Source organism: Myodes glareolus, chromosome 17 (genome assembly GCF_982192425.1).
Source record: "Myodes glareolus chromosome 17, mMyoGla1.1, whole genome shotgun sequence".
NCBI lineage: Eukaryota > Metazoa > Chordata > Mammalia > Rodentia > Cricetidae > Myodes > Myodes glareolus.
The window spans coordinates 23,692,272-23,714,807 of record NC_142042.1 but is presented as its reverse complement, the minus strand read 5'-3'; the positions used below and the strand labels follow the sequence as shown (position 1 = coordinate 23,714,807).

At 36.9% G+C, this 22,536-nt stretch overlaps 1 protein-coding gene across 1 annotated transcript in view; it reads left to right on the top strand.

The window, feature by feature from the left end:
- The window catches only part of Tacr3 (tachykinin receptor 3), an 81,946-nt gene that overhangs the window by 22,735 nt on the left and 36,675 nt on the right, over nt 1–22,536 (top strand). Inside the window, exons 2-3 of the mRNA XM_048456952.3 lie at nt 6,505–6,693; nt 9,273–9,423. Coding sequence (XP_048312909.3) covers nt 6,505–6,693; nt 9,273–9,423 — 340 coding nt within the window. The remainder of the gene's footprint in view (nt 1–6,504; nt 6,694–9,272; nt 9,424–22,536) is intronic.

Genomic DNA, 22,536 nt, shown 5'->3' with positions numbered 1-22,536 from the left:
TGGAAGAGGGGATGGAGTAGTAGATGCAATGTCAGCTCTTCTTCTGTTTTAATGTTGTTACATCCTCAGTTTGGATAGTTAATTTCTAAATTATCCTGCTTCATCAGTTTAAAATGCAGACAAAACAGGAGAAACCACTGTGTATAATATTTTATATGCAAGCATAGCAAGAAAACCAATCGATCAAAATAAAACATTTAAGGAAGTAGGGGAATAAGCTTAGAGAGAGAACTATGGAAGCTGCCAACAAATTAAAATCTCTTTACAAGATGTTTTCAGGCTACGGTATCAAACAGGTGGCTAACAGAATAATTGTCGGCTTTCTAATCGCTCTATTAACACTAAGTGAGACTATAAATGAGATTCTTTACCCTAGACAGCTAAAAAGATCCTCACATGGTGAGAAAACAAAGAGGGAAAAATCTATAGCTCTCATCAATAACCTCAGGTAATAGATCAGTTAAGTAAAATCTGCTGTGAACTGAGAAACCGGCCTCCTAATCAGGCTTCCATTCTTAGCTCCACTGTCGGGAACAAATGAAACGCTATTGTGTATAGCAATGATGGCAAGATTACTTAGTGATGGAGAGAGATGTGTTCCTTAAGTTACTCTGGAAACCTTCCAATGGGCAGTCATGAGGGAACGGGTTTATATGCACTTCTCGTGCAACCCAAATGGCCTTAAATATTTGATTGACAACAACACAATTTTTTCCCATTTTAATATGAATGTCTCAACATTCGATATTATAGAAGATCTGATAATATGGCAGAATTTTCACGGATATATTATATTGCCTCTTCTGTCGCTGAAGTCGGTATTTTATCTAAAAAGGCAGAAAGAGGTGGATAAGCAGTGGTCAGCAATTTACACAGAAGGATGCTTGTGGGCTGTGTTTGATCCATGCATCCTCCATCCCTGGAAGAGGAAAAGGCTTGGACATCAAAAGGGAACTGGTGTCAAACTGTGGCTAACTGACTAGCCAAAAGTTTTTAAATGGCTGAATATGGAATACATTTTATACTGAATCCTTAAGGGAACTTTATCAGGCTAATAAATCATCCATGGATCTTAATTGCCTGAAGCTTTAAACCCACAAGTATGTAATCAACAATTAAAGATAAAGTAGAAAACAAACTGTTAAATTTCTTAAGCTATCTAACCACACGGCATTAAAAGATTTGCATTTCCCCAGTTGCTCTATAGTCCTTCCTGAAGGCCAGGAGAACAGCCTTCAATTCTGCTCTCAAGCACCTGGCTTGGACATACTCTGGCAGCCAAATACAGGCACAGCTTGAGAAATGTTAGAGAATACTTTCAATTAAAGGGAACAAGAGAGGCAGAAAAGAACATAATTGATTGGCAGTATAATAATGTGCTTCTCCTGGCATGGAACTTGAGATGATCCACACCTAATTTTGTCACTCAGAACTACTCCAAACTGAAAAAGAAAAACAACAACAATGAACTCGCCACCATCCAAACTCTTAATATGGTGGGGTTTGCCTCAGCTCCTGAATTCCTTGTGGATTAAATTCATATTGAATCTCCTACTTAATCCTGTTAAGGAAGAATTTTCATTATAAACCATCAATTTACCTACTCTTAGCATAATCCTCTAGAGTCATCACTGCTTTACAGAATTGGGATCGCTTAAATTTAAAATCGTATCGTCTAAAGTTTAAAAGCATCTTGTTTTACTGTTGCTAAGCAAGCATAATTCAGTGTAGACGATTTGTATTCTATTCTCCCACCCAAATTCCTCCAGACTCACAAGAAAATCCTTGCTGTGGCTGTTATTGGCCATTTTTATCTTTTGAAAATTTCCTATATGCGTTTTGAATTTACATCATTCCCCTTCCCATTGCTCCAGTCCATTCCGCCTGTGTTCCTCACACTCCTAAACTTCAAGCCCTCTCATTTTTTAACAATTGTTTTACACACATACACACACACACACACACACACACACACACACAAACACACACACACACATACACACACACACACACACAAACCTGTTACAATTTCCAGCTCTTGAAAACAAGACATGATGGTTGTGTACATGTGTAATCTTTGAAATTATTTTGTAAAATTTGTGCTATAGTCAACTGGGGAATAGGGCATGAAAATATAACTAAGAGACAAAATCAACCATAAGAACAGGTTCCCTTTGATCTTTATTATCTGAGTTTTGAGGTTTATTGACTGTTTTCTCCACTTTTATGTTTAAATAAACATTTGTACCATCACAACTTAAGAAGTAGTACAATTTGGAAACTCTACTGATAACCTTGATATCTGTGAGACTAAGGACAACCTACTGGGACAGCTTCAGGCTGCTCTTCATTTCAGAAAAGAATTTGGTATATATAGGTGTATGGTAAATAAAATAAAATTAAAATTCCTTCTACACCCAATGAAATACAGTGTCTTCAGGTGTGTAGCATCATTTCCATTGAATCACTGAGCACTGGAAGTGCTTGTATTTGCTTCTTTCACACTGGTGAGGCAGCTCCCATGAGCCTAAGCATGCATTTGCAGCATCCGCACTGATGAATGTTATTAGATACAGGACGGGAAGTGTTAGTGACAGGATCAGTTTCCAAATGGTCTTCAGCAATGAGAAAGCATTACCGTTTGTTCCTACTGAGTCTCCCTTCTGTATACTCCCTTCTGTTACTTTCATCAAGTTATTACCTAAATGCAGTGGCCAGTGACCAGGCCCTGCCCTTGAATCATCACTTCTAATTCAAACCAAAACAGGTTCCTGGTAACTTGCTGTCTCCATTCTCTCACCAATTCTGGACGCCTAATTCTGGACGCCTTTCTCCATTTTCCCGTGTCTCTGTGTTTCCATATTGCTGTTTTTCAATCAATTCAGTGGCTGCCCCTTCAACAACTGTCATCCTAATCACCAACTGCAGCTCTGCAGCTACCAGCAGCGGTTCGGTCATAAGGGCCACAGCCTGCGGGAATTCTGTTCCCTCACACACCAGCTCTCTCAAAGCCACTAAAGGAAACCTTATCGAAATCTCTACCCATCTATAGAACTTAATAATAGACCAGAAAGGAGAAAAAGCCTTAAGTTGCAAGAACTGACATGACGACTCAGCAGGTAAAAGTGCATGCCGCGCATTCCAGACCAATATAATTGGATCCCCAATTCTATCCTCAGTACCCATGTTAATGCAGAAAGAGAACACAGACTGCAAGGAGCTGTCTTCCAACACATATATTATACACACACATGTTCAAACAATACTAAATAAAAATAAAATTTTAAAAGTCTTTTAAAGTTTCAAGATATCATACTACCTTATGAGAACATAAATTGATTCAACATAATAGTTTACCTATCGGGAAATAGTTTATCTAAACTTAGGATAAATATACAAAGGAGTCATTGCAAACTCTGGAGTTTTTTTTTAACCTATCTGTGTTATAGGACCTAGAGAGTAATTTAAGCATATAAAACCAATTGTGTAACTATCCAAATAACATTTATATGCTGCTAGAGCCACAAAGAAGCCAGATTGTGACATAATTGAGCAACACACAGTTCAGTACTCATACAGCAAACTTTATTGACAAGTGTGCTTGGCTCTAGAGACACCCATAAAGCCATAATTGAATATATTGTGATCAATGCCTTGAAATTTAGAAGCAGCAGTGGTGAAAACAAAAACATGCTTGCCTACAGTTCTGCTATTGCACACTTGACTAACGGGTTTAGCACTGTGAATTTGGATTTAGAAGATAAAAACGCTACATTTGATGCTCTGTAAGGTCCCAGCTTATATCTGTTTACCTCCACTTCCGTGGTCTTTATGCGACTATCAACACCACAGTTTGTATCTGTTTGGACATTGCCAACAACCAGAATATCCAGAGATATGAAAATGCTACCTGTTTCTTTTAGCCCCCCATAGACAAGGATTTTTCATTTTTGTTCAAGTATGAATGATTTTAACTTCTTTAAACTTCAAATTTTCCATAAAATCTACCTCGTGGTAAAACTTATTGAGGAGGTTATTTTAGGTCTTTAATGTACACATGATAAAGTGCCTGTCTATAGTTAGTAATAAGCGATCAAGAAAGTGTGGGGTGTCACCCACTGATACAAGGGGACTGGTCGGATGGGAGCTCACCAAGGCCAGCTGGACTGGGACTGAACGAGCATGTGATCAAACCGGATTCTCTGAACGTGGCTGACATGGGGGCTGACTGATCCCCCAAGGTTCAAATGAAGACTGAGAAGCCATTGACAATGGCACTGGGTCTTGTTTCGTCTGCATGTACTGGCTTTTTGGGATCCTGGCCTGTTTGGATGCTCACCTTCCTGGACCTGGAGGGAGGAGGGAGGATCTTGGATTTCCCACGGGACAGGAAACCCTGACTGCTCTTGGGAATGGTGAGGGAGGAGGAGAGGGAGTGAGGGGAGCAGGAGGGTATTGGGAGGAGGGGAGGAAGTGGAAAGAGTGTTTTCGCATACTTGAATAAAAAAATCGGAAAAAAAACTGTAGTTGGGATATAATGTACGAGAGAAGAATAACACAAAGAATAAAAAAATTGTTGTAGATCCTAAGAACAATAAAAAAAAAAGAAAGTGTGGGGTGAACTTTAAGCAGCTTTTCACCTCAACTATGCATTACGTTATCTTTTGGGGTTCTTCTCGTTTTCTTAACCAACTGTACTATTTTTATAATCATGTTTTCGTATTTTTATTTTCAAGCTTCAATAATGTATAATTGATACAGCCATGTGTGTGTGTGTGTGTGAGTGTGTGTGTGTGTTATATACACTGAACATGAAAACTTAACACATTTTCAAGTTCCTAATTTCACTTAGTACTATAGTTGCTATGCTATACAGATCTTTAGGACGCCATTTCTTGCATAAATGAAGCTTTATGCCCAGTAGAATTAATTACCACTTTTCTTTACCCTTCACTATTCTATCCTCTGCTTCTATGAATTTAACTTTTTGATGCTTCATATCTGTATTCTCTTGCAACAAAGTCAACCACAGGTAGCCAAATAGGATATTTGCATATAAGATTCTTACCTATCACACATACTGAATTAAGCATATTGTTTTAGGCAAGTTGCAACTAATGTTAATATTAATAGTAGTTTATAATTTCCAAAATATCTACCTAAAATCTGAAATTAGCCTAAAAATCACATAAACAATAAACACTTGCATTATCCTTACTCTCAAAGCTGCAATGGTTAGTATGTATGTGTGAGTATGTGTGCATGCATAAGCCAATACTGTGATATTTTCTCTTTATCAATATTCATCCTAAACCTGAGGTATAATCTCTAAAAAACAGAAATATATAAACTTATATTTGCATCGCACAAAATGAACCACAGTTAAAATGATACAAAAATATATTTTTTACTAGTGGAAACATGAGTTAAGTTGACTTTATAAATATTATTTTCTTCTCTAATCACTAGCCAAAATCTGGCAAGGAACCATATTTTATTCAATTTAAAGCTGAACTTGTTTTTCTGAGATACATGGTTGCACTATCCACACTGCAGGAATAAAATGACTTTTCTTCACATATTGAGAAATTCCCAAAATCCAGAGTAGACCACAGTAACCACGTGGAAACATGCTCTTTGAGCTGCAAGTTCACCTTCCCAATCTAGGCTGCGGATGATTATGAATTTTCTCATGATGCAATAGAAACTCAACTTATTGAATAATATAAAAGCCAAACCTCTACTCAGCTTGGCATAGTCACCCCAGCTGAATCCTGAATTCTTTTGCTCCTTTGAGAATGTTGACCACAGCCTTTGCATGAAGTTCTCTCTCCATGTCATGCATCTAACTGTTATCCATGTTACCTAACCCTAATTTTCTATGAAAAAATTAAGTCAGCAGAGGCATAAAAGAAATGATAATTGGTGACTAGAGAATAACTTAGTGGCAAAGCACTTGCATGGCTAGGGGCAGTGAGACCCATGCCTGACTATTGACCCTGACCAACAAAAAAAAAAAAAAAATAAGAGGCAGAGAGAGAGAGAGAGAGAGAGAGAGAGAGAGAGAGAGAGAGAGAGAAGCTGCTGTGGTAACAAGCCTGTATTTTCAGGCATTCATTGGGTACCATTTCAGTTCCATCCAGCAGACATTTATGAATTCAGATAGTGTTGTTGGCACGGCACCAAGTAATCAATACTTCCACTTATATGATTTCCATTGATCCTGACTGCACCCCTAAAGTGTGGATGTTTAGAAAATTAAAATTTTCTATTTTAAAAATAATGAGGCTGAGTTCCAAATGGTTAAGCAAGTCTCAGAATAGGATTTGACCCCAGATCTGCCGATGCCTGAGACAGGGCCACAGTTCCCCATCTGTGTTACCTCTAAAAGCAAAATCCTTATCAATTTAGGTTCTGAAGCCCATCCATTAAAGCACCTTTGAAGTTCCGTTTTAATTCCAATAGTGAAGGAAATGACAGCACACTCTTCTTTGTTTCACCTAGGTATATGGCCATTATCGACCCTTTGAAACCCAGACTGTCTGCCACGGCCACCAAGATTGTCATTGGGAGTATTTGGATTTTGGCGTTTCTACTTGCCTTCCCTCAATGTCTTTATTCCAAAATAAAAGTCATGCCAGGACGTACTCTTTGCTATGTGCAGTGGCCCGAGGGTCCCAAGCAACATTTCACGTAAGTCTACTCTCCTTGACAATGTTCGACTCAGTCTATCAAACACTTAGGAAAATAAAGCTGGGGGGAAGGAATTATACAGTTAGGACCCAGTCATTCACTTGCTATACTACTTGGGGAGAGAAATATAAAAACACGCTGCAATCTGATATGCTGGTTTGTAAAACTACAAAGGTTTTTAATTGGAGAAGTGATGAGCTCTGTTGGAGAAGCACTAGCGTTTCCTACATGGGGTGGTGAAAGCTGGGAGCAACACGCCAGAGACAGCAGGGTGTTATTGACCGAGGAGCTAGAAGTGGGAACCAATGCCCAGTGTGTTGATTGCTCTTTTAGGAAGCCTGGCTGCAGTGGAAGGAAGTCCTGGCAGGTGTTTTATTTTTGTTTTGTTTTCATATGTTTGTATTTGTTCATTTCAGCATGAAAAGTCCTGGCCACTAAATTAAAAAAGAAATAGGTATGCCATTTGATAGAATTGGGATTTCATGTTTTAGACCTAACTTGAAAAAAGTAATTGTTTAATTTGATTTTTTTTTCTGTTCCTGTAAATTTCAATGAACTTGTTTGTTTTCCTATCATTGATGACATTTAAAAATAATAAATGTTGCCAGGAACTATTAATTTTTTGAGACAAGGTCTCTCTATGTAGCCCTGGTTGGCCTTGAACTCCAAGAGATATGCCTCCCTCTACCTCCTAAGGGGTCAAAGAACTATGCAGCCATGCCTGGCCTGCAGCCACCTCTTCTGTAGCTATTTTATCCAACTCTGCTCTCTCAAAAGTGCGCAGACGTATTTTTAAGGTAATAAGAGATAGTTTATTCTGGAGCCATTTTGAGTGACCATGACCCATGAATACAGATTTAGGATACTCTAAATTCTATATTTCAATGTGGAAAAGCTTCATTAAGTTCTATGGAACAGAAAAGAGCACAAATCAAGACAACTTTAAAATACGTTGGTGGGTACATCAGAAAGACGGATAGAGAAAGGTGGGGGAAAGTTTTCTATAGACCTAGGATGCTATCTGACGACATCCTTAGTTTTCAGGCCTGTGGAAGCTAGTGGCCTGCCAAGGTAATAGATTCCAACTCATTTTCATCTATTGGTAAAAAGATATTAGTTCAGACAGAGGTGGGCAAGGAATGCCTGTCTAGAGGACAAGAACTGGAACAAAATCAGACCTGACTTCTTTTAGAAATCTTCATTTCCAGTTTTCTCCCTTGGCCAAGTGGGAGGTACTACTAAAGAGAAACCATGTCTGGTTATTAATCTGTGCCATAACTACCTATTATTATGAATAATCTTACGTAGAGCATATTATTATTCTGAATCACTTCCCCCTTGATTTTAAATCCGTACTTAGCTACCAGGATGAAGACAGGCAAGGAGGTTGAAGAGTTCTTGTATGGTGTCCTTCACTCACAGAATCAACTCACCTGGGCTCATAGGGGCTCACAGAGACAGAATTGACAAACCAGGGAGTCTGCATGGGGCTGCCCTGGGCAGGCTGCATTTGCATTACAGTTGTGTAGCTTGGTCCTCTTGTGGTACTCCTAACAGCAGGGACAGGGGCTGTTTCCAATGTTTTTCCAGGCTTTTGGGACCCTACTACTCATACTGGGTTGCCTTTCCCAGCCTTAATATATGGGCAGGTGCTTAGTCTTGCTGCCACGTGACATGCCATGTTTTGTTGATACTCATGGGGAGATCTGCCCTTTCCTGAACAGAAACAGAAAAGTGGATTGAAGGGTGGGAGCAGAGGAGGCTGGGAAAATGGAGGGAAGGGAAATTGTGGCTGGCATGTAAAATAAATAATTTTTTTAAAAAAGATTTATTTTAGAAGACAAACCACAGTTATAAACTCATTAATTAATTTAAAGTCTTCAAAAAGACAGTAGAAAGCACATAAAATGTGCAAATTTGTGTATGAGCCAGAATATTATACATTATGGTTCCATTTTTCCCTAACGACATCCTTGTCGCTTTGGTGGAAAAGTACGGAATCATAAAATTAAATTTGGAAATTTGTAAAGCTGTGTGTTTATCAAGCATGACGAGTTTGTTATCTGAGTTAATAAGGCAATCAAACGTACCATGACTGTGGAGACATGCATGCAATGTTTTCACAGGGTTTTTCTTCTGGAAATCAAAAGAAGTGCACAATGTGGCCCAGAGTGCCTCTTTTCATGCAGAAGAAAAAAATATTTTATGAATATCTGATGTCACCAAATAAATAGAATAGTCTCTTGTGGAATAAAATACTTATCATGGCTGACATATTCTTTCCTTCACCTCTACCTTTGGTTCTAAATGAAGGGAATGTGTATAAAGTTAGAGAAGACTTCATTTATAAGTTTTTATTAATAAGCTGCATGTTGGAAATGAGCAATTAAAACATTTGATACATGACCCTAGGTTACAATGCTCGTATAATATTTTGATATGTTTGTGAAATGAAAACAGTAATAAGATGAAAAAACTATTTGCATTTGTATTATAATTTAAAGCTCAACGAATTCAAAGTCCCATATGTCTCATTCCAAAGGAGTCTTCAGCATGCGTGTGTGTGTGTTTCTCTACAGGTACCACATCATTGTCATCATCCTGGTGTACTGTTTCCCATTGCTCATTATGGGCATCACCTACACCATAGTTGGAATTACTCTCTGGGGAGGAGAGATCCCAGGAGACACCTGTGACAAGTACCATGAACAGCTGAAGGCTAAACGAAAGGTACTGTCCCACCCAACTGGTGCAGACTGGGTCCCTTCCGAGAGGGAAGGGAGAACCGCGTGGTGTCATTTGATACGATGTGCTTTTGTATCCTGTTTCAACCTTTCCAAATACCTTCTGTGTTCTTTTACATAATCTTTTTGTTAATGCTGGCCTCCTGCCGGATCTTGGCCCGGAAGATCTGTGCATGTCTGTCTGCAGTAGATGTTACGTCCTTACGGATGAGTTGTTTTGTTGCTTGCCTTTGTGGCTCATTCTGACTACTTCCCCCGAAACTGTCAAAGTTTTGCTTAGATGGAATCTAGCTGATTTTTATTTTTGCATGTGTAGCTGCTTCTTATGGTGCATGACCAGAGCTTCTCTTCTGTACTCTGAAATCTGCCCAAACTTGCCTTTATTCCTCGAGTGGCACAGCTCGTTAAAAGTTAAAATAATGGAAATTTGTCCTCCACCCTGTCTCCTGTCCCTCACTCTTCTACTCGCTTCTTCTTCCTCTTCCACTCCCCGTTCTTTTTCCTCACCTCCCTCTGTTCCTCCCTCCTCCTTCTTCTCCACCTTCTCCTCCTTCCCTCCCTCTATTCTTTCCCTTCTCTCTTTTACCTTCCCTCCCTCTGTTCCTCCTTCTCCTCTTCTCTTTCCCTTCTTTCTCCTTTGTTTGTTCTTTCCCTTTATCAGCAACCCTATTCACCTGCTTAAGGAATGAGTATTTCATTAGTGGTATTATACATGTCACTGAATGACTTGAAAAATTTGTTTCTGATCATTCACATTAAATATTAAAATTACTCAGAAATAGGCTTTTTGCATCATTTGATGAACATGTCAATCATAGGTATTTATTCCATTTAGGAGTGGTGAATCTATTTATTGGAATATTACCTACCTTATGAGAATCCCTTTAAAATCTTGCTATCTTAAAACATCTTATCTACTACTGTCTCATAAAAAAATGAATCCAAGTTTTAAAATATCATGTAACAAATGGCTCCATTTTGACACCACATCTTTTACTGACAAATGATGGTAAACAAGACACATCAACTTAATATACACAATCTTTTATATTTAAAATTAGAAAGTAAGACTGATATATTTCTGACTAGCTACAGATATGAAATATATATAATTTCTTTTTGTGTTTTTGAAAAAAATTCATCTTAAAAATTATATGCAAAAACAAACTATCCCTATAGCAACTGAGAAAAAAACCTAAGACAGGAAATGTTTAAACAGTATGCTCATTTTACAAATATCTTGATTTCCTCTGAAATCTTTCATTATTATTACTATCATCATCATTATCTTTTATCATTATTGGGGAATACCACTGTGTGTCACAGGCCCTGTATGGAAGTTTATAGAACAAGTTTCAAGAAAACCAAGTGTATTGTTATTACATGTTTTAATTTTTTCATATACATGTAATATTTTTTAGGAAAAAATAAAATTTCATATTTGCTCTTTTATTTTGTAATATAAAGTCTTACTGAGAACAAAGCCAAGAGGAAATTTGTTTTTTTCCCCTTTACCATTACTGGTAAAAATAATACATAAACATACCCTTGATTTCATTGTCTACAGTTAGTAGTTGGTACAATACCAACCAAACCTGGAACATGACTTTTCTAGAATATTTCAGAAAACAGGACACTTAAAAGTTATGATCCATTTATCTATTTCTGACTGAAATATGACATCCCAGTCACACGTACTTCATAGTCATATGTCATCTCAACCCTAGATTTCTTTACAGTTTATCCATGCTTCTAACTCTCTATAGTAATCCTCATTTTACCTAAATTTTAAAGTATAGACATCTTTTCATTTCTTCTTGTTTTAAAAATATGGCAGCTGAATTTATCTTTTCTTACACATAATAAGTGTGTATATATTTGTGTATATAAATGTGACTGACTTCTAAAAACGTATATAGAAATAAACACACCTTAAATATACTTAAATAAAATTAGCTAGCAGGCATGTTGATACCTGTAATCTCAGCACTTAGAAAGCTAATGTCAGAAGACAGCAAATTTAATGCCAGCCTTGTCTACAATGAGTTCAAAGACAGAAAAATTCCAAAAGAGAGACTGGAGCCATTCTTTCCATCTCTGTCTCCTATAATCTTTAGAGTTATGCATAAGACATTATATATTAATCCTTTGAAGAAAAGTCAATACATTGACTTTCTAAGTTTATGGGACCTAGTATGTTTAAAAAGATCGAAGGGGCACAGTAATGTCAGAAACTACACCAATAAAGCTTCACCATTATGACTGCCTAAAAAGGAGCTAAACAGGGACAATGAAAATAGACATGCTAAGGGGGGGAGGGAGAGCCCAAGAGACCTCAGCACTGGAAAGAGGGACAAATAGTCTTTCCCAGGAAAGAGCACACCAATTGATCATCCCATACCAAATGGTCAGCCCTGAAAACATAAAAATGACATTCTACAGACTGAACACGCACACACGCACATGCACACACACACATACACGTGCGTGCACACACACGTGCACGCACACACACACACAAAACAATTAATGAAAAAGAACATGGATTTGCAAGAGAGAAAAGAGGTATATACGGGAGAGTTTGGAAGTAGGAAAAGGAAGAAGAAATTTATATAATTATATTAATCTCAAAAAGTAGAAGACATAATAAAAAGAAGACACAAAAGAGAGCTAAAGAGCACTCTGTATTATTGTCCCAATATTTGAATCACATGTGAGAAACTGGACTTTAATGGAAGAAAAATGTAGGAGCAACACAACACATTATTAAACCTTCTTATGTATATTTTACAGTTTCAAAAAATTGATATACCTTTTAATGTAATTAAGTATGTCTCTAATTATAGTAAATATTCTGATTTAAAATTTTGTATGTTACACACATATTGGACTCTAGCACTTCAAGGAAAAGTATACTCAGTCAGATGCAAAAATATAAATATCAACCATGTAACAGAATTGCCAAAGTTGACTGCATTTCTTTCTCTGTTTTTACCTTCAATGTCTATTGGTTAAAAATCCTATCAAAGTTCTTTTTTCGAGTAATACAGACTATTTTGAACTCTACTATGATATATAATATTCATTTTAAAACTGAGGTGATATTTTTATAAAGTCTTAAGGGAGATAGCTTTCTTGCTATAGCGCCTTTTGTCAATATACCATAGAACTACTTCAATCCTATTGTGAGAATAATGTACTGCCTGGAAAAGTAAACTGAACCTTGTTTACTTTCTTCTACTAACTGGGAGACAGAATCATAGATTTTTGACTATTGAAATATTAACTAAAATGTCATGTATGAAAACTATTAAAAGTACTTAACTCCAACATAATTCACTTCATAAGTATGTAACTAAGCTTTAAAAATTATCTCTGCGCTACACGTGTGTATGTGTGTATGAGTGTGAGTATGTGCACCTTGTATTGCATCGTGACAGTAGAGGTTGACACCACATCTCTTTTTCTATTACTCTTCACCATATTTTGGGAGAGAGAGAACCTGGAGCACTGGCTAACTACACTGTCTGGCCAGTGAATCCTAGGGTTCTCTTGTCTCTGTTGCCCAAATCTAGGATTACAGATGGCACATCTACCTGATCCCTTAAGTAGATTATGGAGCATATTCACCTGACTCCTTATGTGGATGTGGATGGTGGAGAACATTCACCTGACCCCTTATGTGGATGGTGGAGCACATTCAACTGGTCCCTTATGTGGATGATGGGGCACATTCACCTGACCCCTTATGTGGATGGTGGAGAACATTCACCTGACTCCTTATGTGGATGATGGAGCACATTCACCTGACTCCTTATGTGGATGTGGATGGTGGAGCACATTCACCTGACCCCTTATGTGGATGGTGGAGCACATTCACCTGACCCCTTATGTGGATGGTGGAGAACATTCACATGACCCTTTATGTGGATGTGGATGGTGGAGCACATTCACCTGACCCCTTATGTAGATGGTGGAACACATTCATCTGGTCCCTTGAATGAATGGTGGAGCACATTCACCTGACCCCTTATGTGGATGGTGGAGTACATTCACATGGTGCCTTAAGTGAATGGTGGAGCACATCAACCTGACCCCTAATGTGGACGGTGGAGATCCAAACACAGATCTTCATGCTTATGCAAGAAGCACTTCACTTGCTGAGCCATCGCCCAGCTCCTGAAACATTATATTTTTAATAAAACATAATGACACATGGAAAGTTAGATATTAAAGGTCTAGTACTCAAACCATAACCTGACTTAAAAGAACTGTTAGCATTCTAGAATCCTAGTTCATAAGTAGGATCTGAAGTGATGTATCCAGTACAATAGTACAGTTTCACAAATTCTCTCATAAATCACTTGGCCTCGTGTAAAGAAATGGGGAAGGCAACTAACATTTCATATTTGGATGTTTTGGTAAAGAAATGAAATATGAGATTTAATCTTTTGAGTGTCATCATTCTATTCAAGTATCTCTAAAACAATCATGGAGATTGTCTCAGAGTCATTTGTAATGTTTCATTTTTTTCTGACTTGAGATATTATCTGTAACTAGCTAAATCCTTGAGGCAAAAAATTGAACTCATTCACTTTGGGAATAGAGATGTTTGTTTCCAGTCTTTCTCATATAATATTTTCATAAATAAACCCTACCTTTTCTAATTTGAGAAAAGAATGTAGTGACATTTTCCTAAATGTGACTTTAAGACGCTTGGCAATGGCAAGATGCATTCCAAAACATGCACGTGACTGAGACAGAAGAATCCTCCTGGCATCTTAGAATTACTGTTTAGAACATTATGCTAATTAACATTGTGCATCCAGGACCCTTGAGACTTAGCATTCCAAGGTTCTCTACCTGGTACCTTTTGCACATGACTTAGTGCAAGCTGACATTCCCTTCTAATGCCATGCTGTTCTCTTCTCTATGTGGACAGCTTAATGCAGATGCAGAACTCGTGTCCATATACAAATATCTGGTTCTAGTTATTTTTTTCTGTTAACTGAATGAGAAATTCCTATAGATTTTTATCAAGACAGAGTCAAGGCAAAAGATACTGGTTTTCCAGATCCTAAGGTTTCAATAAATGAATTTTAACAAAAATAGAAAGGGGGAAATGCCCTGAGACATATTTTGACCATAGGGGCAAAGGCAGCAACCTTGGGAAGGGGTATATTTTACACTTTACAAATCTGGTGGTACCATCACTTGCTCTTACTTTAGAAAATACCTATTGGAGCATGTTGAGCAAAGAAAGTGAAAGTGCATTTCCCTCTCCACATGTTAATTCCCAAGTCATATTTTATGCTGTTAAATTGAACTTTGACTTAACAGTTTTTGTCTTTTAACTTCCCAGAAATAATACTGAAAGTAACAAAGTGTATTTATACTATCAGAAAGAGAACTCACCACACATTGTCATCTATAGTACTGTGTACCTCGTTTTTTTTTACTCTTTGAGGGCGGCCACCCAACTCCCAAATAAATACACAGAATTTTATTCTTATTTATGAATGTCTGGCCTTCATTTGGCTTGTTTCTAGCAAGCTTTTCTTAAATTATCCCATCTACCTTTTTCCTCTGAGCTTTTATCTTTCCCTCTTCTATCTACCTTTTTTCCTTCTTACTCCATGGCTGGTTGTGTGGCTGGATGGCTGGGCCCCTGGTGTTCTCCTCTCCTCCTTTTCTCGATCCTCCCTCTTCTCTCTTTTCTTGGGCTTAGATTTCTCCTCCTATTTATTTTCTCTGCCTGCCAGTCTCGCCTATCTCTCTCTTCGCTAGTTATTAGCCTTTCAGCTCTTTATTAGACCAATCAGATGTTTTAGGCAAGCAAAGTAACACAGCTTTACAGAGTTAAAGAAATGCAATATAAAAAGAAGGTAACACATCTTTGCATCATTACACAAATATTCTACAGCATAAGCAAATGTAATACATCTTGTGCTAATATTCCACAACAGGAGAGAGAATAATTGAGCAACTGCTGAAATGCTGGCTTTGTGAATACACGAGCATCTTTTTATCTGGGTTTTAGCAGTCAGTTCAGTTCTGCATATTTCTGTTTATTTGCTCTAAATTAGAAAAAAAAACACTCCATAGACTGACTCCTTGGCTTAGAATGTAAAGATATTTGCCAACCTCAGCTGGATCCCATAAGAGAAACAATGTCCACAAGTTGTTCTCTGATCTCCACACATGCAATATCATATACAAAACCGGGCAAATACTCACACAATAAATAAGCTAAATGTAATAAAAAGAACTCTTAGGCTATGGAGGTTACCCAGATCCCTCTGGTGTTAATATCATGAAGAGTCCCAAGAGCTACACCTCACAGCTGTGGTGTACCTGTGTTGATAACTGTCTTACATTTCTATACCTTCATGCCACATTCCTCCTTACGGCCATGCATTTTTATCCAAATTTTGTTAAAATATCTGTCTTGTTATTCTTACTATTTTTCTTTATAGTAAACATTGTTTTCTGAATATATTTTCTCTTTTGTCATTCCCCACTGGACCCTGACAAATTGTAGGAATATCCTTTATTATTTTTAATCATATTACAAGGATATGTCGTGAGATACTGTATGTCTTAAGTTTTAAGTATATATAATCATATAAGTATGTACCAACTATTTTTAAGAGTAAATTTTCTAGGAGAATGAAATTGAGAGATGAAAGATAACTTTTGAAGTTTCTACCTTGTTTCAAAACATCTCCAACAACAAGAGTAAATATCATACAAATTTTAGATAGAAAATAAAGATTATTTATCAAATATTTTTCACTCAGTTTTTTATTTTGTTTGGACTGAAGAATCAGTCAGCAATGTTGGAATATATTTGCTTCACTTTTTCTGAAAGTATGCAAATAATTTAATCCAGCAGAGAAAGATGAAACATGTGGTTGGTTCTTTGAAAACTGCATTCAAAGTGGAAAAGTGGAAAAGAAGCAAAAACAAAGCCACATACATCTAAAGCTTCTGGCAGGACTGAATCTCATTACCACTCTGTGTTTTTAATTGAGACAATGAAACTTCAGGACAAATAGCTGTCTGTGCACTCTGGCTAGCTTCCTCTGCTGTACCTCGTGCTACAGGATGAGATCAGAGAACGCTGTGCATTGATTGCCATCACCACATGTCTGAATCCTTTGATTGACTAATCTCCCAGACCTCCATGGCTGGCAATGGGAAAGATTCATCTTGGAAAGCCTGGAAACGTTTCTGTGTTTCCTTCAGGTTTTCCATTAAGCCTTGAGAAGTAAAAGTGTTTATTCTTTTATTAAAAAGTAAAAAAGGGTAACTCTAGGAATAAAAGATGCATATAGGTCTTGACTTCTTAACAATGATGTGAAAAGATTTCCAGACACTGTTCTTGGTATCTCAAATTTCACAATTACAAGCTCAGGGAAGGCAGAGTCAGATCCAGACATCATGTATTTCTATCAAAAAGAAATCTTAACACATGAGATATATAAAACGGGCATAATTCTCTATACTTCGGGATACGCTGTAACTGAACACAATGTGTTCTCGTGATGATAAATGTAAATTCAAAATAAGCACATATAAGATATTTTAGTCTTAGTAAAACTAGTAGAGAATGATTTATTATCTGCAACAAGCAAGAACACAGACGTTATTTCCAAAGTAATACTCCCCTTGGACAAAGAAAACATTTACATAGAGACTGGCCTATTCCTAAGCATGCTCACTTTAAGATCATGGAAATTAAAGTGCTAGGGAGGAAAGTAGCTTTAATGGCTGATTAATACAAAGAGTCAGCACTTGAAAGTGCCTGCTCACGTAACAGCTGGCAGTTGGTCCTGGGTCATTTTATTCCCCATCCTTGAGCAGGTCATGGATAGTTATCATTCCTATGGGTGATTGGGAGGGATAACCTGCCTCTGGATGACAGGCATGGTAGACACCCTACCTCTAGAAGACAGGGGTGTTTGTTATATGGATATCCTCCCTCTGGATGATAGGGATGCTTATGATAGGGATACCCTACCTCTGGAAGACAGGGATGTTTGTGATAGGGATACCCTACCCCTAGATGATGGGGATTCTATGGTTACCCTACTATGGATGACAGGGATGTTCTGTCTTTCTGGTCAGAGGACTGAAATCAAGTTGATACTGACTTGGAAGCTTCATCCCTACCGGCTAACTTTTCTAGTGCTGGAAGGTACTGTCTCTTATTGGAGGAGCAAAACAAACATTATACAGGAGACAAATTTTCTACCTGATTTCAGTTAAACCTTGAAAAGGCTAGATTTGGGATTAAAGTTGGGGCAATTAAAAATAGATTGGTGCTACTGAGAAATTTCCATTAATGAAAAATTTTATTAATAAAATATATTAATTACATTATAAATCTAAACATATAAATGATAAATATATCAAAATTATAAAATAGTTGTAATCCTTAAAATGTATTTTGCAATATGTTCATATATAACATGAGGGGCCGGCTTGTTGGGGTTTCTGTCCTGCCGGGCACCCCACAACCAGCATATCCCAAGGAAAATCATGCAGAGGACTCCATAAGATTATAAAATTGATTGCCCCATTAGCTCAGGCTTCTTGTTAACTCTTGTAGTTTATATTAACCAATTATTCTGATCTATGTTAGCTATATGGCTTGGTACCTTTTTCAACTGTCATCTCACATGTTGCTTCTTTGGTTGTCTGGGCAGGAATGGTAGAGGGAGCTTCCTGCTTCCCAGAATTCTCCTGTTCTCATTGCATCACCTCTACTTCCTGTCTGTTTTCCTGCCTATACTTCCTGCCTGGCCAATCAGCATTTATTTAAAATAAACAGATTGACAGAATACAGACAATTCTCCTGCATCATTTCCCCCTCTTTTTTTTTTTAACATTCATGTAGTTGGGCATTTTTATTTTGTCTCTACGTGTATGCTTCTGTTCATATATTGTTTGCATGGTACCAAATAGGCTTACAGGTAAGTGAACACACACATAAATTAAAACTTAAATTAATCCAAATACTTACAGTCTATATGATTTAAAAATATTTGACAAATAGGTTAACTTGGATTTTGGGGAGAATAAGGATTGCCGTGCATCAAAGCTCGCAGATTTAATCTCAGCACTCAGGAAGAAGAAATAGACAGATCTTCATGAGTTCAAGGTCAAGATGGTCTCCATAGTGAGATCAAGGTTAGCCAGGACTACATAGTGAGGCCCTGTCTCAAAAACAAAAAGTCTCCTGACAGCATTGTGATTTCATATGTACATCTGCCCTGTTGTGTCCAGAAAATACCTGTTCCTTGCAGCTTGTAGCTTGGCTGTGCATTTTTGAAATTATAATATAGCTACATCATTTCACCCATCCCACTCCTCCCTCCAAACCCTACCATGTATTCCTTCTTTCTCTCTTTCAGTTTTATGGCCTCTGCTTTCCTTAATCGTTATTACATATCATATTCACATTTGTTAGCATTTGTTTTGCCTGAGTTTTTGGCCAGTATATCTGTTTATTAGATATTTAAGTTATTCTGTTCATATCTTTCCATCTTTACAGACAGGAGATCACATCATTTAGAGAGAGAGAAAGGTCTTTCATAATAGTTAAAAGAATAATCTTAAGTCTTATTGAGCGGGACTCGGGTAGAGTTCATATGTTAACGGTTAGGCATACATCTCATTATTTTGTTGAGAAACGTCTCACACTGTGACTGTTTCTCTTTTGTGATCTGTGTAAGGAATCAAGGGTCAGCAGAGGTCGGACTCCAGGTGTTCTGGTCCTGTTCATTAAAGTATGGAATTCTCAAACCGTGCTGTGATGCCTTAAGAAAATCTGCAGCCAGGGTCTGCAACGATTAACTGTCTCAGAGTAGAAAGCTTAAAGGTAACAAAAACCTTGCTCTGAGGCCAAGGAAGCTCAGCACAGCCATTTGTCTCACAGTGACATCCACAATTAGCCCTAGCTTCTTAAGTTTTAAAGAAGGAGCAGCATATAACGACATACTATAACCTTATGTTGCTGACATATGGCTGATAATTCAAAATTGCTTTTCTCTTCCTCATTCAAAATTGCTATTAAAAAATTTAAAACCACATTGAAACATGTAATTTCATATACAAAAGCTATTAATATGCTATGCAAAATATATTCTGTTAATGATTTTTCCTTGGGAAAATGATTAGGTCTAAATTGGAAATTTCTTAAAATGTTTTAAAATATAAATAAAATGAATTAAAGTAAGGACAGAAGGACAAGCAAATAGTGAGGAAAAATATAAAAATAGAGTCAAAGAACAAAAAGTATGTATTTTTAGTAAAGCAATTTTCACAAATGCATTTTATAAAAAAATTTATCATAAAATAAGATTTTTGTCTTAAAATAAGAAACAAGGCTTACATCAGTAAAATTTGATTTTTTTAAGAAAAGATAATAATTAGCTAGCCCTGGAGACTTTCATTTCTGAGTGCTTCTATCCCTTACATCCCGTGCATCATGGGGCAGTCATGACTTCACTCCCAGTTGCTAGTGTTCCCCTTGGCTGACAAGCAGCTAGAAGAAGCAGTATCTGATCCAGATATTTCGTCCAGTACCCAGAACTCCCCATCGGACAATAAAACTTTGTTTCACAATTAATGGGATTTTTCTCCTGCCTGTGTCATAAAAACTTCTAATACATCATTTCCCAGAGCTTTGAGACCAGGCAAATTCAAACAAAATGGGTATTCAGAAAAGCCTGCAATAAATGCTAAAATGTACGGTTGTCAGCAAGAATAATTTTATAATTAATGGCCCATGCTGAGTTGATTATACAGTGGTTTCTTTCTACTGGTGCAAAAAGCTCCAGAGCCTTCAGAACTTTGACAAAAAAATGCTGAAATTATAACCAAACTTAAAACACTCAATTTAAGAAAAGGGGAGACATTGACTTGCTGTCCAGATTTCAGATGTGCCTTCTTGTGATCCACGGTGCTGGTACAATCCAGGGACAGACAGGGATCGTTTCTCTCCACTGTACCCGTCTTGCAGTTTACAGTGAAGCACGAAACAGAGTCCAAAGCTGTGAGGCAGCTGACGGACTCTTTCCTGTGGGAAAGGGGACCCAGGTTGACCGTTGACCCAATTATATCAGGCTTTCTTTTTCTCCATCATATAGGGTCAAAGTTTTATACCTTTTTCTTAAGATAAGCTCTAACTTCTGCATGCCTGCTAAATATGCCGATTTTGGTTTTGGCTAAAAGGAGAGGCAAAAAATTGGTAGTTGGAGGAAGTATTTCTCTTTAGAATTTAAAATAGGTCGTGTGTCCTGCCAGGGCTCTAGCCCACTCCTTTGGGCATGATATCACTCTTTACAATATGTCTCTTATCTCAGGGGAATTAAATGGCATATAGGAAAGAAAGATTTGGTTATGAAAAAATTGCATGGACAATTGTTAAATGTTCCCACAGTTTATTAAACTTACTATAAAAAGTTAATCTCCAGATTCATATCATTCCTATGTATTCAAAATGACAATGGACTTGCTTTTATTTCATTGGCAATAGATGTAATTTCCTTGACATTAGGAATAAAAATGAACGTCGCATGCAACAAGCAGACACCAGTCACATACATAAGTCTACCTTGGCCAAGTTGCATCAAAACCTCATAAATGCTGGTTTTAATTTTATCTATTGCCCTAAATTACATAGACACTGCCCTAAAGGGAACTCAATCTCAGACCCTTCAAAATGCTGTATAAAAGACCCTTCCCAAGAGAAAATAATAATAAAAAACCAAAATGACAGCTCTAAAATATAATCTGATGTAAAAATTAATTGCTAATAAAATACAATCAATTTAGGTCTGATGATGTGAGTATTCACATATATGAGAACCTAAAACTTCCTTCTACAGAGGTAAGACATCATACCTACAAACCAGGAGATTAAGGTGATTAAAAACTTGGAAAACAGGGTCCTACCAGGATTGGCCTAGCCCTATTTGGACAGCATTTATTTAATCTTATTAACTATGATTTCTTCTCTTAAAAGACAAAGTGTGGTTCCTTGAATTCATTGTACCAGAATAAAGAGACAGCGATAAAAGATACAACTCGAGTGAGTCTCAAAATGCCCACTCCTTTGTACCAGAGCCTATACTTACTCTAAAATAAGAGGTAAAGTTACGAGGAAATTGAAGCTATAAATGATTCATTCTGTCCTACTAGTCTAATTGACGTATTTGTTTATATAGTTTTAACCTTCTAAGTACATAGTATTTTTTCCGTTTTAACCAAAACTTAAAATAATATATAATACATTTATAGATGAAAGATAGCAATATATCCTATAGCTTATCCTTTTAGCTGAGCAAAATTACTTCATTGGGTTTTGGCTTGTATTCTCTGGCAATTTATTTGTTTTCATTTTCATAAATTACAAATGTTAATTTACTGAAAATGTATTATTTATCTCATAGTTTAAATATGCCTTAGATTATATACATCACATATGCGCATGACCTTCTCTTGTTATGATAGTAGGCTGTTCTGGGTAGCTATGATACTTATCTTGATTTAGCATCAGGAAATCCCAAAATATTTCCAGCTATTGCCAATACTATTGTTTATTCTCCAGAACTTAACAGGAAGACCCTATTGCCAAAGACACTACACACTTGAGCCACCTAGTGAGTTTTAAAAGCTTAAATATTTTTGAAGTTTAATTCTTTGAGCCATTGAGTATACTTCCTGATTTACTTTAAGTTTTAGAAGTTTCTGAAGCTCAGATTAATTATATTATAAAAAGTGTGTGTTAGAACCAGTAATTCAACTTTCCACAATGATTTTGAGCCTCTGTTTTTGTTTGTTTTCCCACTAATATTTATTTATTAATCTGTCTTTGACAGCAACTTAAATGTTTAACAACCTCATAACTATATTATAAAGCTACAAATACATCTTAAACTCAATCAGTACTTTGATCTCTGTTTTATCACATACCTAACTGCTTATATTTTAGCATCACACTGGTTAGTAAAGTTTCACAATTTCTATCTACTATCTGGAAGGTCAACATTCTATTGTATTTACTCTGCTTTGTTCAGTCCTGTCTTAG